This window comes from Sinohyriopsis cumingii, chromosome 8, assembly GCF_028554795.1.
Source record: "Sinohyriopsis cumingii isolate HCF-2022 chromosome 8, ASM2855479v2, whole genome shotgun sequence".
Lineage (NCBI taxonomy): Eukaryota > Metazoa > Mollusca > Bivalvia > Unionida > Unionidae > Sinohyriopsis > Sinohyriopsis cumingii.
Window position 1 is genome coordinate 35,365,345 of NC_142968.1, and position 20,701 is coordinate 35,386,045.

The window sequence follows — 20,701 nt, forward strand, 5'->3', positions numbered from 1 at the left end:
GTTATTTACTTGTAGTTGCATGAATCTTTTTTCTACATTCGTGTAATAATTTGCTTTATGAAGTATAACTGTGTTGAGTTTATGCATAGGAAGTCGTACATCAATCTTCTTTAGATAAGTTTGACAAACTGTTTGAATTTATAGTCTTGTTTGCATAAGAATTATGTTCTACGAATTTAATACATTACATTAGTTAATAGGATTACGAGAATCCGTGTGAATTCGCCGAATTTAGAAGATTTCACGTATGATTAAGAATAAGTGTGTATTGACTGAAATGATCTAGTAATCGATTGATGTGATGTATCCTATTTATTCCCTGTGTAAATTGAGGCTGGCTCAGAACCCCAGTCCTCGCGTATGTGTTAATGTGTAAGGTCAAGGCGTAACGAATTAGCCATTTGACTAACTAGGGTCATTATAGAACATGTGGAGTCGATTGATAGCATTAGCATCGGTTTAGCACTGATAGTAAAATCCGATAACGAGGGAGAAGAATGAAGAATTAACTGTTTCATAAATAACGGGAAATTTAGGTTGTCTCTATTTATATTTATTTAAAAGGGAGAAAATAGCTCCTGAGACGTATAATCCTGAGACGTATAATCCTGTGACGCAATCATGCGACGTATTAATTTCTGAAACGTATTATGAGAGTATCCCGAGACCGATGGTGGAAAGTATCATCCTGTGATCCAAGGGTCTGAACAGCTACAGTGGCAGCAGAACAAACTGAAGACGAACAGGTTATGCAATCGTACAAGACGTTGAGTTCGATTGTTCACTCGATCCTATGATGAACTAAATCTATCAGTAAACACATCGGCTATTTTATTTAAATCTAATTGCGTTTTCTTTGTATTTCGGTGAAAGTTAAATTTCTAAAAGCAGAGTATATTGCTGATGTAATGAATTTTCACAGTGTTTTTATGTAATTGATTAAATTGTTTGTTTACATGTACGGGGGCTCGTGTTGGTTTGTTCTATATACCTGCTCAGATCTCTATCTATTTCACATATAAGTTTCACCACATATTTATATTTACTCGAACCGGGCAATAACATCGAGGGCGGTCAACCCCTAGATAACGAAAACCAAATCTGGCGGGACACCCACCAGGGACAATTCTCCCCCCCCCCCCCGTTACTCCCACCCCCCCCCCCACACACACTCTCTCTCTCTCTTTGGGGGCTTCCCTGATTATAAATATTGTCAATATTAGGTTAACTTCATGGAATAACACTTTTGAAACTCCTGATGTAATTTGATTATGTTGTATCTACAGATACATTGATAGAGCAATACTGGTCATATAGAGGTATAATCCTCATGTTAGATGAATACTAAGTTCCGTTTGATATTGGGCTATTCTTACATTACGTATTTAGGCTCGAATAAACAGTAACACAAGAAAGAGTGAAAACAACAAGCGTTGAAAAATGTAACAAATTATTTATTTCCCTGGAAAAATAATGCAAAAATGAAAAAATAGGAACTTACGGTTTTAAGAATCAAATCCAAAAGTAATCCAAGAATAATCAACGAATAAAATTTTAGAAGTCCTAATACTGAAATGTCCTAATGAGATAAAGTTTGAGACGAAAGGCGATGACGTATGCTGTATCCTGTACAGTGTTGAAGTCTGCAGTTCCTTGTAGAAACACAAAAAATAACCCTCCGGTGTTGGAAATCCGAATAAAATGTTTAACAAATGTCTTCGTTCAAGAATTCTGCATGAGCACATATATTTCCTGGAAAAAAGAATGAATCCTTTTGAATCAAAATAATTCGAATAAGCATTAAAGTAACTCCAAACTGACACAACAAAAGAACACATTGACATCAAGTGTTATAAGCCCAGACTGAGATTATTTCTCTTAAAGAATGGTTATACAGTCATTCTGAGGCGCAGAATGGGTGCCCGTATGAGGGTCACATGATCATGTTTACATCAGGTACTCAAAACATGGCCCTGAAGAAAACCTATTATTTTACTCTAAGAATAAAATAAAAAAAGTTGTTTACTTCAATAAAACTATTTACAAGTCGAGGGTCACGTACCCAGCACAGCCTCGATCTCAGCCTTATTATTCCCACAATAAAAATAAATTTAAAAAAAAAAAACTTGTTCACGTAACTGTTGCTAATTTTGACGTAAGGTCGGGAACTAGGTCAGCCTTAGCTGTTTACAAGTGAATCAGTCAAGGTCAAAAAATTTTCCAAATCACGTAAACAACATTATATTATAATAGCATATACAATAAAAATAAATTTTTAAAGCTGATAAACAAACAATAAAATTTTTAAAAAAATATGAATTAAATCAGATATACATAACACTATAAATTTCTTTGCTCAGTAAAATTCACACATGTTTATCAACTTTGGGCAAAGATACAGAGTTTGCTTAAACAAAGTGTCTCTCTGAACGTTATAAGTCATGACAACATCATGGTGATTATAAAACATCATGAACATTTGTTGACCAGATTTAATATGAAGAGAACCGCAGCGGCCCAGTGGTTTATATCACAAGCGTAGCTTGTTCGAATCCTACCCAGACCATTTCAGCTGTTGTGATCTGTCGCTGGGCAAGGCAATACAGCCCCGTTACCTCGCCCTCTTTAGATTGGTGTGCTTTTGGTCCGTTAAATATCAAACATCCAACCAAGGATTTCATAACACTAACTATAATTACAATCTTGGTCACGTCAGGCATAATAGAAACTCTTTTGACATTTTTAAGCACAACCAAAATCTGAATTATACCCGAATTCAGTGAGTAAAATCACATTATTGGCACATTGATACCATGAGCAATCGGGAACAATGATCAGTTCTTGCGCTCATTTAAATTTAGCCCGAGCTGTTTTATTTCCATTGATGTTTATTGTGCGACTTTATCAGTTACTAGTTTTAATATAATGTAATGATATTTGTTTTTGAAAGTAAGACCACCACCCCGTTCTCATAGACTCAGACATGACTTCTCATTAAGCACCAACATATCTCGTTATATGCACTATGCAGTTGGATCTACTTACGTACGGTAAATATAACTCTGTTGATCTATCCAGACCTACGTAAAGAATTTGACTCTCTTGACCCCAAATGAGAATGACAAATGTACACGTTGGTAGAAATTCGATCAACCATGTGTCATGACCTAGTATGCTGGAACAAAAGCTGAATAATGGTGATCGCGTTTTAAGAACTGTCTTTAATGATATGTGCCCATCCAACAATAGATGCATAGTATACATCAAAGGTCCATTGTCTCTCCGGGGTACATGGACGGGATATTGAATAATTTAAAAAAAAGGCGAAGAAAATACGGAAAATTTTGACAACTCTATCTTCATCTATTAAAGCGTGCATGGTGCAGTGATCCTAACACCAGTCTGATCAGTTATTTAGTTAGAGTGTCTTTTATTTGTTTAAGTTTCATTTTTACATAAACCGTATTCGACACATAGGTCACTGGCTCTGTCTGCTTTTTATTCAAAAGGCTGCCAGCAATTTGCCAACATATGCCGGAGTCAGAATTACCCATGGTTCAATTTAGTTACAAATTTTGCAGTTCCTAATGTTATTTGAAGGATTCGTCTTTGTCGAGTGGGTCAAAAGCAGGCAAGGTAAGTACATGCACATTTATATCTGATTATTTTACATATTTATCTCGTCCTTCAGTTAGGTAACTCAATACATTCACGCCATGCTATAAACTATAATCTGTGTGCCATAAATTACACCTAAATGCTTGTTGTTAATCTGTGCGTGCGTGTCTTGTATGCTGTTGTTGTTGTTGTTGTTGTAGGGCTTAACGCCATTTTTCAGCACAAGATAGGCTATACATGGCGGCCAGTATTAATGGTGGAGGAAGAACCCGGAAAACCCCCGGAAAGAACCACCGACCCACGAGAAGCTACTGGCAAGCTTTCTCACATAACCACATTAGCCGAATCCGAGACTCGAACCTACGCAGACAGAGGTGAGATGGCAGTGATCCGTAACGGTGAGCGCTTTAGACCACTCGGCCACTCGGGGCCCCTGTCTTGTATGCATGTGTTATTTCGCAGCAGCGTTTTACACCACTTCATAATAATATCTGGCCAAATATAAAGTAAATTTCGATAGCATATCGGGAGCACTTAAATGAGTAACATGAAAATGTATCAGTAGAAAACAAAATATTTATGTTAGAAAAATACAATTTCGATATAACTGTGTCAACATTTTTCGAGGATAACCAAAAAGCTATCTAAAGCATGTCGTACCTCTGTGCTGACAAGTGTAACGTGGTGTCCTCAACACAAATCATAATGAAAACCATATGGAAATTAAGAGCTCTGTTGGAACGGGGATGTGTGATGACCAGGGCAGAGTGCCATATTTATATCACAAACGTCGCGTGTTCGACTGCTGCTCAGACCAGACCGGATCACTGTTGTGGTGTGTCGCTGGAAACAGTAAAAGCCAAATGACTCTGCATGTTTATATGATGTTGTGCCGTTAAACACCAACCATCTAACCAACAATTTCATACGAAAATACCCCTAAGAACAATCTGTCACGTTCAGGCATTATTGATTCAATACCGATGAAAGAACGTTGATATGTTCTGCATCGCTGCAAATGTATCGTTTATTGATGTAGTTTTTTTAAAACATGTTTTTGAAAAGATAACTATTAGAAATGGCCAGAAATTATTTACACTATCATGATTTTCTTTTGGTGTTTTACGAAAGGCAGTGATACATTATAGATTTCCTACAGCAAATATTTGCTGTAAGTACCGCTCCTTGCATTCAGTAAATGAGACTTTATGCAAACTTGTTATGCAGTAAATTCTATACAGCTCAGTCTGGTTATTTGTGAGCCCTTGTAAACCACTGGACCGCGCGGTATCTGTCAATCAACTAATGCATAACAGACATTCCAACGGACAGCTGACCAGCTTCGATTGCAAGTTAGATAAGAGTCGTTATCCAGTAGGATGGCCGGACAAAAGGTTTCCAAATTGAGCAGGGAAAACATAAAAAATACGATATAACATATACATATTCAGTCATTGATAATTTCTACATTTTTCATCCCATTTTCGTTAAGTTTTTCATAATATTCGCTGGAGAATATTGCTTCATTCATAGCGGTGTAGTTGAAATTCAGACAAACAAACAAACAAACAAACGGTGGTTTAAAGCGCAATAAAGACACAAATGAGACGGATAAGAATTTCCGTTTTTATTTTATTATTTAAGAAAGGTCAAATGAAACAAACGCAACACAACTCAAGGGGTGTCTTCATCTTCAATGCTACAAACGGAACACAACTCAAGGGGTGTCTTCATCTTCAATGCTACAAACGGAACACAACTCAAGGGGTGTCTTCATCTTCAATGCTACAAACGGAACACAACTCAAGGGGTGTCTTCATCTTCAATGCTACAAACGGAACACAACTCAAGGGGTGTCTTCATCTTCAATACTACAAATGGAACACAACTCAAGGGGTGTCTTCATCTTCAATACTACAAACGGAACACAACTCAAGGGGTGTCTTCATCTTCAATACTACAAATGGAACACAACTCAAGGGGTGTCTTCATCTTCAATACTACAAATGGAACACAACTCAAGGGGTGTCTTCATCTTCAATACTACAAACAGAACACAACTCAAGGGGTGCCTTCATTTTCAATACTACAAATGGAACACAACTCAAGGGGTGTCTTCATCTTCAATACTACAAATGGAACACAACTCAAGGGTGTCTTCATCTTCAATACTACAAACGGATCACAACTCAAGGGGTGCCTTCATCTTCAATACTACAAATGGAATACAACTCAAGGGTGTCTTCATCTTCAATACTACAAACGGAACACAACTCAAGGGGTGTCTTCATCTTCAATGCTACAAATGGAACACAACTCAAGGGGTGTCTTCATCTTCAATATTACAAACGGATCACAACTCAAGGGGTGTCTTCATCTTCAGTACTACAAACGGAACACAACTCAAGGGGTATCTTCATCTTCAATACTACAAACGGAACATAACTCATGGGGTGTCTTCATCTTCAATACTACAAACGGAACACAACTCAAGGTGTGTCTTCATCTTCAGTACTACAGAAGGATCACAACTCAAGGGGTGTCTTCATCTTCAATACTACAAATCTAAAGCTAGCTAATTATAAATCTAAAATCTATTATTGTAATGCAGTTTTAACTCGTGACGACAAAATGCATTAGTCATCTTCTTCCCCACCCTCACGCCCGATTAAAGAAGATAATCCGTATCCTATAGGCCCATGATCACGTGGTGTTAGGAAATGTATTTAAATATTTGTATATTTATAATCTCTGGTAATACGCATTCTTTAATCCTTACCTATATGGTGTCTCGAGGTTGATCAATCACAGATTAGAGAAGCATTGATAGCACGCAATATCTGGCTACAGCACTGTGTTCGATAAAATGCAAAAATCTCTCATATACCTAGCACACAAGTCAAGCTGGCTTTGGCGGTAGTGTGTGTGTGATTAGGATTTTTAACGTAGCTTTAACAATTTTTTCAATCATATCGCTACGATGTCTGCAGTGCGGCAGTTAAAGTGATGTCTAGCACTGGGTCATCAAGCCGCAAACATGTAACATGATGTCCCACCCAGTCACATTATCCTGACACCAGGCCGACCAGTCCTAACATTAGCCTCTTAATGCTGAACGCCTAGCAAGGCAACTGTTAGTACCATTTTTGTAAGTCTTTGGTATGACTCGACCCGAGTTCGAACCCACGATCTCCCGCTTCCGAGGCGGACGCTCTAACCACTATGCCACAGGAGCGGTCCTTTGGCGACATAATCTGGTGTATCAAAGAACAAAGCAAGCGATATAACAAAGCAAAGTAGGGAATGTCATTATCAAAGGCCTTTCGTGTCATTAACATAATGTTTCGTTTTTCTTTTTGCAAAGAAAAATTCTCACGATTAATATTTATTCTTCTGAATAATGTATCTTACTTGCGAAAAATCCAACTCTTATGTTGAATAAACGTTTTTGTTCACGAATTTATTTTTAGCTAACGCTATCAAAATATTCACGAAATAATAATGTTTTTCACGTCAATGATGTGTACCCTGACTAAACATGAAGACAAAAATGAATTTTCCTGAAGAAACTTGTTTCAATCAGTTATCTTTTTAAAATTGCATATTTTCATGAAGATTGTTACTTTTTTCGTGACAAGGATCAATCTTTCACGAAAATTAACTTTTCATCGTGAAAAAGTTGCAACGACTTGTATACGCCCTTATTCATGAAAAAGTTACATTCTTCATTAAAAATGAACTTTTTTCACGTTAAAAAGTAACTTTTTCGCGAAGGAGTAAATTGTTTTCGTAGCAGGTTTGAATCGACATGTTATGGCACATGATTCAGGAAGATAGTTACATGCTTCTTGGTCGTTACCCATTTTTCATTGGAAATTTTACATTTTTAATGAAGATTTTGCGCATCCATATTGACACTATGGCTCTATAATCAGACATGAGTAGTTGCAAATCTGTCTTTACCTGCCTAATCCAATCTGCCGATCTTAGCGGGACTCACACTGCATCATATGTAATAAGTGTACATTAGGAGTGTTAGTAGTGAACAAGTCAGAAATTGTTAATGGGAAGCTGTAAAGGAACAAGCTCTGAGAGAGAGAGAGAGAGAGAGAGAGAGAGAGAGAGAGAGAGAGAGAATAGTCTATGATGAAAGAAATATATGTTCAAACTAACATACTAAGTTTTTAAATCCGATTATTAAAGGAATAACCGAATAAATAAATACAAAATAGTCGCATTAGTATAATATAGACTCTTTTTACTAAAATTATTTAACTGATTTCATGTGTTGTGCTTTCTTTTGTTATTATTTTCAAATTTAAGTTTGCAAGTTTTTTTCCACAGTGTTTGCTAAAATGTATGCCCAGTAATGTAATGTATTGTAGTGCAAACGAAAATTTAAAAATAGTTCTCTACTTCAAAGTGAGATGATAAAACACGTTTGAATAACTTTAATTTTTATAGCAGTGTGTTATTCATTTTTGATCTTTACTTCAACATTCTAATATCAGAAAGGGACAAGTGGATAAAAATAGACTGATAATAAGGTTGACTCAGAAATGACTGGAGGGGGTATACAACTAAATAGTCATATACTGATAGGAATGATAATTGAGAGATGACGGGGGGGGGGGAGGGGATATACAACTAAATAATTATTGATCGGCTATGGCTGAGAGAAGAATGGAATATAAACAACTAAACAATCATAGACTGATAGCATGGATGACTGAGAGAAGAATGGAATATAAACAACTAAACAATCATAGACTGATAGCATGGATGACTGTGAGAAGAATGGAGGATAAACAAATAAAAATCATTGATTGATATCAAGGACTACTGAGAGAAAACTTGGGAATATTCAACTAATTAGTCATAAATTGATGGCAACAATGACTGAGAGAAGACTTGGGGATATACAACTAAATAGTCATTGTTTGATAGCAAGGATGACTGAGAGAAGATATACAACTTGGAGATATACAACTAAATAGTCATCGTTTGATAGTAAGGATGACTGAGAGATGACTGGTAGATAAACAACTAAACCGTAATAGATTGATAGCAATGATGAGAGAGTGAAGACTGGGAGATATACAACTAAATAGTCATTGATTCATCAATCAAAAAGATGACTGAGAGATGATTGGGGGGATATACAACTAAATAGTCATATATTGATAGCAACAATGGCCGAGAGAAGACTGGGAGATATAAAGTAGCCATTTACTGATAGCAAGGATGACTGAGAGTAGATTGGGAGATATACAATTAAAACTTCATTTATTGATAGCAAGGATGACTGAGAGATGATTGGGGGATATACAACTAAATAGTCATATATTGATGGTAACAATGACTGTGAGAATACTGATAGACATACAACTGAATAGTTATAGACTGAAAGCATGGATGACTGAGAGAAGACTGGGAGATGTACAACTAAATAGTCATGACTGATAACAGCAATGACTAAGAGAAGACTGGAATATATACAAATTTATAGATGGATATATCATTAATCATTAATGTCATGAGATAATGGTTAGAATCAGTGATCGGGGATAAATGAAGCAGACATACAGAAAGACGGCGACTGATTGATATTGATACGAACATATCTTAAAGTAGTTAAGTTCTCTGGAAATGTTTCTAAAAAAATTAAAAGTAAATCCTGCTTGATAATGACGGTTAATTTCCTAACAGAGTTGATAATATAGTTAAGCACGCTGAAAAAAGTTCTGAAAATTTGAATTTATTTAAAAATATTGTTTCACATAGAAGATGCCAAAAATCTACACGCCTAATCTTGGTACCCTAATCCTGCAATGTACTTTATACAGTCCATGTTGTAAAGAATGGCACGATCTTCATGTCTGAAAAGTTCACAAGTCCAAGAGAGAGAGAGAGAATCTACACTGGAACAAAAATAGTAATGTATAAAACATCTCAAACTTCGCATAACATGTCACTCAGAAGACACCTAAACTTTTAAATACGTACGACACGTGTCGTAGTGTATGGAGGCTGTTATGGTTATTCCTAAGAATCTGCCAATTTAAACGCTACATTAGATCCGCGGGGGGAGGGGGCTGTTTCTTCTCCATCTGCATTCAAGCAGATAGCAGAGCAGTTGGTACCGTTTCAGCAAGTTAAATATGCCAAGGATTTTGGTGGAAAGAGGTGGATGGACCATTGGAGAGCGAAGATAACCAGGGTATATATTCATCGATTTCTGAACGTTGCATTTTAAGGGTTATGTTACAGACAATAATTTACATTTGGTATCGATTGGATTTAGGGATCGTTAATATGCAAACATGTATTAGGCTCGGACAGCTCCTTTTATCTTGCTTATGTGTTGGTTGGAAAACCTATCTTTTAATAACCATGTTCATATCAGCCATAGTGGTTCCATTCGAAAGAGTTGCAACGTTTAATATCTATCTATCGATCTCATTCACACTGTCCCAAAAATGGCGTATTTATGTCATAAATGGCCATGATGTGAAGATGGCCGTGTTTATGTCATAATTGGCCATGATGTGAAGATGGCCGTGCTCATGTCATAATTGGCCATGATGTGAAGATGGCCGTGTTCATGTCATAATTGGCCATGATGTGAAGATGGCCGTGTTTATGTCATAATTGGCCATGATGTGAAGATGGCCGTGTTCATGTCATAATTGGCCATGATGTGAAGATGGCCGTGTTTATGTCATAATTGGCCATGATGTGAAGATGGCCGTGTTTATGTCATAAATGGCCGTGATGTGAAGACGGCCGTGTTTATGTCATAATTGGCCATGATGTGAAGACGGCCGTGTTTATGTCATAAATGGTCATGATGTGAAGATGGCCGTGTTCATGTCATAATTGGCCATGATGTGAAGACGGCCGTATTCACAACTAGGAGTCGATGAATTCCAATGATTTGTGAAAAAGGAATTGTTTTCTTTTTGATGCCGTGACCTATCCACGTGTGTGAATTGCACTGACCTATACATACGTAAATGTGTGCGTGTGACATTACGTATAAATATTCATCCCCGTTGAACACTGATCCAAATTTACCTTCCATCCTTGGGCAATGCCACTCAGTTGGTCCAATACTTCTAGCACTAAAACCATAACAAGGGTACAGGGGCGCCAACATAATTATTTCATGGGGATGGGGGCAAACATGCAGTGGTCAGCTATTAAGTTTTACGTATGTAGGCCAAAATATCTTTAAGGGGTGAAATCCGGGCAGTGATGTTGGTGGTGGTTGGGGGCAAGTGCTCCCCAGTTGCCTCTATGTGCGGGCGCCACTGCAAGGGTATTATTATTATTATTATTATTTCTTCAGATGAGCACCGAATCTGGCCCGTTGTCGAATCTAAACGATTTGCTATCCAGCCAACAAGACATACAAACGACATGTAGCTCCATCATCCGGGAGCTTCTGCACCACCTGAAAATTCTTCACGTATCTGAGAATGAAGTTCAGCGAGAAGTCCGATCTGTGTGCTCGAGAATCACAGCCAAAGTGAAAGACCTCGAACAATCTGCAATAGGATTCGTCAGAGAAAAAGCTTCTGTCATTGAGGACACAATTGAAATGAAGATCAAGGAGTTGGAACAGGAAAGTAGACAGTAAGAAGAAAATTAGATTGTTTCAAGTTACTTAATATGTACAATTAAAATATTGAATTGAATTCATATTATCATATTTGTACAGATCTATAATACGTCATCTGCACTTGAATGAGAGATGTTATTTATGAATAATATATCTGTTCTAATTGTTTAACTTTATTTTGTTGAATAATTTCAGACTTCAAGATTTTGTTATCACTAACTCAAGGCAGGTAAAGGCTGATAATGGCTGCAAAGGAAAGGAAAACGAGGGCATGAGGTCAGCTGTATTAAAGGCACAGAATGTCGTAGAAACTATTGGAAAAAGCTTGATGTATTCAAAGCTAGTGTTTACGCCGTCTGAAGAAATTCTGAACTTTCTAACAAGTAATTTTAAATTGGGAGAAGTTAGCCTTGATACCAAGTGCGAAAATTTATTATTACAGTCAGTTCAAAGCGAACACAGTAATCCAAGGCAAGAGATAGCCACAGATTCAATAAATAAATACAAAAGAGTTTGTGAAAGTTCAGTGGAAAATAAATCAAATGAAGCTATTGATAAATTTATGACCGATGCAGATGAGACTATTAAAACACCAGCCTTACAAAATGATCAACTTCATTTACATAACAGAAACTTTGCAACAAAAACAGCAAGTTTATCGGAAGATAAAAATAACACGATAGAAAATCAATGCATGGCTTCACTCCACTTGTCACAAGAACGAAAAGATCGCAGAATGTTGCCAACAATCCCAAGGACAACGAGATACATACACGATAACCAATACGACATTAAAGGAAAGCAAACAAATGCCAGTATGAGCAATGATCGGAAAATAGAAATACCGGTCAATATAGACGGCAAAATATCTATAAATGAGGATTTATTACCACAGGTGCAATTAGACGATTTGTCACTGTCCCAAACAAACAATATAGATAAATGTCACGACCCACCTGTCCTTATTAAAATTCACAGTATGGAGCACTGTAAGGAGGCAAAGGGATTAGTGATTTTGCACGATGGAAGATTAGTTGTTGGAGATTTAACTGGACACTGTATTCTTCTATACAGTAGAAATTACAGCTATTTAGCAACGCATAAATTTGACCAGGCTCCCGACGCCATTTGCAAATCACGTAACAATAGTATTCTCGTTGCTCTAAGCAAAAATTGTCTTGTATCTGAGATTGAAATTACGAAAGATGGCTTCAGACACGTTCAGACATTTAATACAGAATCGTCTATCGCATCTTTATGTTTTTTAAAGGAGTGCATTTTTGTTGGTACAGAAGATGGCGAAGTAGCGGTATATCGATTGGATGGGTTGAAAAAGGAATATTCAGTAGAGCTTGATATGATGGGTCCTGTATCCAGCATCGCTATGGAGGACGAACATGTCGCTTACATCATTAACGGTCGCGAGACTGTAGCATTAAATATGAAGAAAAGGGAGATAATTTGGCGGTACTCCAATGAGTACTATGACCCGTGGAGCCTTGACATTCATCGTGGAATACTGTATGTTACAGATAACAGGGAGAGGAGGATAGTAACGTTTTCTAAACAGGGTGCAGTACTCGGTGATATAAATGTTCAACTGGAGGGAACACTGTGGTCAATTTGCGTGAATAGAGACAAACGGTCTCTTCTTGTCGAAGTGGGAGGCAACACACTTGCTGAAATATTCCAATAAAATGGCGTTGTCGACTTCTGGTGTTTGACCGGCTAGTCATAAGAAATGCAAAAGTGTCATCAAGTAATAATTTGATGCCAGCATTTACATATTATAAATCATAGTAATAACATATCTTTACATTCTTGTTTTTATATTTATCGGTCTAAGATGCGGTGGGAGTGTTGGCATTTGAATTTCAGTTCCGCTGATTGGGTACCCAACTTTTGTCCTCCCAGTTTCCTATTCATTGGCATCATACTCATCTTATGATCCACTTTTTCAAAATTTACAGCCCCATCAGCTTTGGTGCGTCGTAATCCGATTGTTTTTAAGAGTTTTTACAGTATTACGAATAAAGAAATAAACAAAGCAATCAGTCTACGAACAAGCAAAAGTAACACTGCACTGAATGAGATGGGACAAAATGTTTATGATGTCAATGAGTATTGCTTGAAATTTGGAGTATTGAAGAGTAGCCTAAAATGAGGATGCCAAGGTTCTTTCTATGCATTTTTTCTCTCTTTGCGATGAAGAAAGCTATGTCACACTCAACGACAGAAAAAAAACAATTCATGGACAGCACAATCAGTTTTAGATCCTTCGGGGAAAGGAAAGCGACGAGATGATGAAGGTAACATATGAGGCTTACCGATAAACGTTGAATATAACTGTCAATGAATACTTAGATAAAAAATGTATTTTGAATCAAATGAACGACAGTGTATATGTAAAATGCTAAGAGTTATGTTTTAGAATGTTTATTTCTTTCAAGAAATTTAAGATACAAGTTATGTTTACTTTATCAGAAATTTCCTTCATATGTTGACCATTGTAGCAATGATCGGGTGTAGGATGGAGATCGAAACAATCTATTATTAATTGATTCACAGTGAATGGTTCATTGCAAGAAACATACTCGGGTGGGTCGTCGCCTTTTAGTATGCAGAAGTGAGTTATATAAGTGTGACCAATTCTAATTCTTGCATTGACTACCTCGTCCTTACGGATGGGTTTGTAGGAAGAAGCCCAGTCGCCTAGAGTTGGTTTGATAGCATGAAGTTTGCTACTTACTGCATCATTATGTGATGCCTGCCACATACCGCTTAAAGACTTTTGGATACTAGGTTTAAAATCAGTGTGTGGTATGGTAAAACAAGGCTGGATAACCAACATTATACTATATTGTGGGAGGTACACAGCTTAGAGTGTTTCAGAAGAATGTCAGTCAATAATGGATTTTCCAACTTTCTTTTGTAAAGAGACTGAAGTACTGTTAGTGAATCGGAGAAGATGACGGAGTATAAAATCGGTTTGCTTTCGACACATTTCAGTGCGAATCTTGGTCTGTACAAATTGAATTTATTGAACGATCTAACCAACGAAATAAACTTCTAATAATAACAATAAATGTCTATTATATCCTTGCCACTTCAAATTATTTATTACGTGATAGACCTGAACCCTAATAAATAAATAAATAAATAAATAAATAAATAAATAAAATTTCAAAAAAAAAAAATCAGTGTTGGTGAAAGAGTAGCCAAGATAATGTTATCGAAGACTGATAGTTAATCCCTTTTGTGAAATGGAAACGTATTTCGATTCCAGTTCAGTATCAGAAGCAATACTTACATATATAACCCTCATTACGTCCATTTTGTTCAAGCAATCAAGGTTCCATTTTAGAAACTTCACTCATGTGATTGGTTGTTGTTGTTGTTGTTGTAGGGTTTAACGCCATTTTTCAGCACACGATAGGCTATACATGGCGGCCATGGAGGAAGAACCCGGGAAAACCCCGGAAAGAACCACCTACCCACGAGAAGCTACTGGCAAGCTTTCTCACATACCCACATTAGCCGAATCCGAGACTCGAACCCACGCAGACAGAGGTGAGATGGCAGTGATCCGTAACGGAGAGCGCTTTAGACCACTCTGCCACTCGAGGCCCCCTTGTGTGATTGGAAAGAGATCGATGTTGATCCTGATGGACAGAGGTCTGAGTGTAGTAAATGTAGTGTAGGCGTCTGAGAGAGAGAGAGAGAGAGAGAGAGAGAGAGTATATAATTACCAATGTTCTTCTCATGGAGAAAGTCTGCTGATCGTTGTTATTTAAGTCACCGGATGAACCCAACCCCCCCCCCCCAAAAAAAATGTAAGCATTAAACTTCATTTTTTACAAAATGCATGAAGTTAGGAAACTTGAAAATCGATTACATGTCGTGTGAACATCCGAAACTCAATAAATAAACAACAGAACTATACCATAAGCTGGTTTCCTAAAATTGTCAAAGCACACAAACAGTGCGCATGGTTATACTTCCTTAGATCGTCAGGGGAATCTAGTAACCTAACATTTTTAAATGTTTGCAAAAATACATCATTTTGGATAACCTGAAACCATTTCGAGCATTCGATTATTTGATATAGAAACTTGGAAAATCAGTAGTGACAGCATTTCCTCTCGAACGAGTAATGTATAATTTTCTGCGACACTTGATGCACTTTTTTAACCAATTCAAATGCGTGTTACGAAGCGTTTGATAAACGTTTCTAATAAGAAAATATTAAAACTACATTGTTTAGCAGTCATTTGCAATATTTTAAAGTGTACAACACTATATTAATATACTCGCTACATGATATGGTCTGAAAAGTATCATCTTAAATGACAACTTTGTAAAAGCTTCACTTGTAAAAACGTACTTGTACAGCAACCGTACAGCATATTTAAAATACTATCCCTACTACGAATAGTATATAAGTTTAACTTTTTAAGCGCCAATATAAACTTCTCCAAAAACAATCAGTAATGCATGAAGTAGTTTACGGTTGTAACTTTCTTAAAATAATCAAAAACCATGCACTGATGAAACGTTGGTATGAATTTATCTCTGAAGTATTTCTGAAACGATTTCCAGAGTCCAACAAACACTTCCTAAGGGAGCATCTACTAATAGCATCTACTAATTGCACCCAAAATATATAAACAAATACAATATTTCCCCAGAGAGCAGTTTTAAATTATTTTTAAAAAAATAGTTTGTTCACTTAAAAAGCAGACGTTGTCATCTAGCCCATTGTTAACAACGGCTACTTGTAGCAGTAGTATTGGTTGGTTGATCGTGGATTTTACTGCGAACCAGCACTGTATGTTATCTTTTTTTACAGCCATAGAAAATATGTGTATCAAAAAGTTTTTTTCACTTGCGAGCGATAAAGGTACAGAAATCCAAGGAAGAGATTGTGAACATAGTACATGAAGGTTCCAGATCAACGTGGGATGTATAAAGGGTAATTAGATAATAAAAGATAAATTTAGGGTGATTAGTATACATGTTGGTTAAAAAAACTCAAAGGAAATAGGGTTGCAAACTATAATTTAGAATAAATGTTAACTTCATTCAAGAACTTTAAATACAAGAGATGTTTACTGTATCAATTAGTTCCTTCATGTGTTGAACATTCTTGTAACGATAGCATGTAGATAATAGCTCTAAACAATCTATCATGAAGCGCTTCACGACAAAGGATAAATTGCAAGAATCACACTCAATTGGGTCATTACCATTTAATATGTAGGGGAGGGTTATATAGGTATGACCGATTCTAATTCTTGCGAAGAATACCTCGTCTCTACGGATGTTTTTTTTTAGAAAGGAGGCCTTTCGACAAAGGTAGATTTGATCACATGGAGCATGTTATTGACAGAATCATTCCACTTTCTAGATACGGATTTTTTTTAATGCTAGGTTTACAATAACTGTATGATATTTTAAAATCAAATGGTTGTAGAGATTGACCTGTTTTGGCACCGCGGTCTGCTATCTAATTACGTTCAATACCGAAATGGCTGGGTAACCAACAGCATAATATATTGTGAGAGGTATGTTTGATGAGAATATTTGTCAATATTTGATTTTCCAACTTCCTATTGTTGTGACTAAATTAATGACAGTGAATGGAAGATGACAGACTTTAAAATATGTTTGGTTTCGAAACATTTTTGAGAGAGATTTATTCCTTGATTTCTCCGGAAAATACTGATGCTTCATCTGGCATTCGAACGTTTAAATTGTGATTTCCATTAACGAAGGCCGCAAGCGCCTTTTCCCGTCTTTTCAGTATGCAAATTCTTTTGTAGTTTTTAAACTTGGCGAGAAGGTTCTTGTAGGAGTTCTGTAAAATGGACCGATTTATCTCCCTTTGTATTCGGAAGTGGATTTCACGAGGTTACATGAACTTCATTGAAATAGCTGTTTGGAAAACTCGTACTGAACAAAAAGTTGCAGTCCTCCAGTTCATTTCTGAATATTTTTACCCCATATTTCATAAGGGAATGATACCGTGAAGCAGTGGGGTAACTAGTTCCTGTTGTGAACAAAAGAACAATACACGTAAAGTAGCAACAAAATATAGTAAACTTAGTAATATGTGTTGACTAAACAAAGGACAATAATATAAAATAGCCAGTCAGTGTTTTGTTTTATAAAAGAATAATTTTAGTCCAGAAATTAGCGGACCAGATCACGATGTTTAAACACGTTTCAAAATAAGGTAAACATTTACTGATTACTTAATTACTTCATTCAGAAGATATATATATATATATATATATATATATATATATATATATATATATATATATATATATATATATATATATATATATATATGCCCCACAGCAGAAAACACCATTGGACAAAATTAATGTCTTTTGCATACCGTCATGTAGTCATATAGTAGAATAACGAAAAGTCTTTGATTACAAATTTTCAGTAAAAATTTACATAATTAAAACATGTTGACATTTTATCTTTTATCATAGTGTACTTAAAAGTGTTTGGTAAATTCTTCATTTTAATGTATATTTAGAACTTCACTTTGATTTTGTACCGTAATAATCATTACTACGTTGATAGACCGTTAGCTTTAATACATAAATGCAATATTTGTTTCAGAGCACTTTGGGAATCTGGAATACAGAGGTGCTTAATGTTTTAACGAAATGCTTTACGTTCTATTTCTTGCTACCAGTTTGATTGACTCCATAAAATTGCACTTTACTTTGATGGAGCTAACTGATTATGTTTGCCTTGGGAGGAAATCATCGCACAGTCACGTGATCCAAACGACAACCCTGGGGTATTCAGATGTTTAGACCAATTACTTCAACCCGTGCCTTAATACTAATTTGTTTAACCCAGTAAGTTGAAACAGCTACTAATGGGAGAACTGAATATCAGCTTTAGTACTGACATACTACAACATTATAACAAGTCACTACGTCCCTGAATATACCCTTGGCACCATAAAAGCGTAACTAGTCGCTGAATATGCACATAATAGTATGTAATAAAAACAAGCCACTAAATGTGCGATCATATTATATAACATCTGGCAAGTCACTGAAATATACGCATTCCACTATACAAGTTCAACAAAACAATGAATTTACGCATGATACTATTAAAGTTTAACAAGCCACTAGATACATACACAGCTTTATTGACAAGTCTGATATAACTAATCCCATATAACGTCTATTTTTGTTCATTACATAAATGTTCAAATTCAAAATTTTTAAAAAAAATGCAATATCGACATATTTTTGAACATTTGCTTTTTAAGGTAAACAATCTTGATTACTTTGGATAAAATCAAATTAGTGTGAATGAAATCAAATTAGTGTGGATGAAAGCTCATTATTATACCCGCATAATCTGAATAAATCGAGATCTTCGTCATAGTGCAGACCTAACATACACCGATACAAAATCATGCTTTGTTAACCTTTAATCAGCAATCTAGTTATAGCTTTCAAATTTTTGCAAGTGAAAAACATCTTTCGGAACGTATCGTTTCCAAAGATAACTCCGTGCAACACGAAATGCAACGTTTATTGTGCTAGTTTTCTAAACATAAACACATATTCGGCTAAACACGAACCTTTATCGGCGCCTGTCGGATGTACTTTTTACAAGTAGATCCCGATTTTATTCAGATTGCAGGGGCGCCCGCATGATTTTGTTTTTATGGGGGGGGGGGGGACATAATTTAGTAGTTACATATTATGTTTTACTTTGGCCAAAATATATGTATACGTGAAATCTAGGCGCCACGCCGCACCTGTGTACGGGGGCTCATGTCAGATTGTACTAAGATTTTAAAAACTGCACTAGGTAATCGTTGATGTTTCTCATGTGTGAATATTGAAAAATGAAAGTTTACGACATAACTGGTAAAGGGACAGACATATGCGTATACAACATTTTGATTTATATTTGCTTGTCAAATTAGCAGTTGTTTGGATTTGATTTGTGTCTACAAGTACATCGAGACAAGTAGGCTACTTAGTGCCCAGGCAATTGGATTAATATATCTTGCCTGGAGACGCACCATGGTAGCCGAGCAGCAGAGAGGGCGATCAGACCACTTTAGGGAATGGTCACCCTTGTTTTTAGACAAAAAAAACCAAAAAAAAAACAGTGACCCTTCATAGAGGTCAATACCACATCTACGATTATTGTTTGTCCCAAACAGAATTGTAGACGGGCCCTCTCTGCTGCTATGTTAATTAAAAAATTGCTATATTAAAAATAATGGTACATCCAGAATCTCATACTGCAAGAATAGCACGAGAGAGACTAGAAGCAATTAAAAAATTTCTTCCCGTGCGAGATTCATTCAGAAAAAATCTAAAAGCGCAGCAAGAAGCACAAGTTGAGTACGAAGAAGATACTAAAAAACTGTTTAAACCTGTCACTGCAGCTACTAAGAAAGTTTCAGCGGCTGTTGAAAAAACTATATGGGGAGATATTGCGGAGGAAGATGAGAAGAGGAAAAAGGGTATTTTTCCGGTATTAGAACAAACTGCGGCACAAGCTGAAAATATAGCAAGAAGAACTAAACAGACAAGGAAGATTTTACGAGATCTTCCAACTAATATAGCTGCGGCTCAACCTCCACCTGTTGGTGAGGAAATACTTGAAGATATTGGAAAGCTTCATACTGAAGTCGCCGACGTGAGAAAAGAACTTACACCTGAAACCGAACTAGTAGAAAAAAATGTAGAATTAATTGCAAAATTTAGGAAAGGGGTTGTTGAAGAAATTAGAAATAGTAAAGAAGAACAATTACCCGAAGCAATATTAAATATACTATTTAATAAATCTAGTATTTTAAAACCCATTATGAAAAAGTAAATGATGATAATCTTATTAAATATATATATCGCGTATATCGCAACAAAAAACAAGCTTGAGGTTCAGAATACGAAAGTCTTGGTAGAGAAGTAAAAAGACTTTATAGAGAGAGACTGGAACAACTAGAACAAGAACAACTCTCCCAGTATCGGCTTCCTCCACCGCAGCAGGAAGAACCTTCACCGCAGCAAAGGTTGATGTTGGAACTTGAGAAGTCTGAGAAGATACTTAAAAAAGAAAAAAAAATCACCCTTAAGACTATTTAAGAAAACAACAGAAAAAAGAGAACAGATGTTGGCAGAAAAGGATGATGATGATCCTCCGGGCGCTGTAGGAAGTGGTTTTCTGACTGCAGTACCAGGAGAAAATAATTTTGTTTGTCCTGATAATATCATTAATGATGTGTCACGGTTAGAGGTTCTCATAGGGGGAAAACGTGCCGGAAATAATTCACCAGAATTAATTAATGAAGCATCTGATATTTGTCGGCGATTATTTCAAGGTGGTATCATGGATATCGGCGTTTACCGAGAACTTATCGATGAACTTGTTGATGACTAGTTGTTAAATAAATGG

General features: G+C 36.3%; 1 protein-coding gene across 1 annotated transcript; it reads left to right on the top strand.

Annotated features, from left to right (window-relative positions):
* The first annotated feature begins 3,344 nt into the window (after positions 1 to 3,344).
* Positions 3,345 to 14,310, top strand: LOC149793286 (uncharacterized). The gene is made up of 3 exons (XM_089966345.1): positions 3,345 to 3,636; positions 10,970 to 11,256; positions 11,438 to 14,310. Exons 2-3 carry the CDS (start codon positions 10,970 to 10,972, stop codon positions 12,936 to 12,938), a joined length of 1,788 nt encoding a protein of 595 aa, XP_089822471.1. The 5' UTR covers positions 3,345 to 3,636; the 3' UTR covers positions 12,939 to 14,310.
* The last annotated feature ends 6,391 nt before the right edge of the window (positions 14,311 to 20,701 follow it).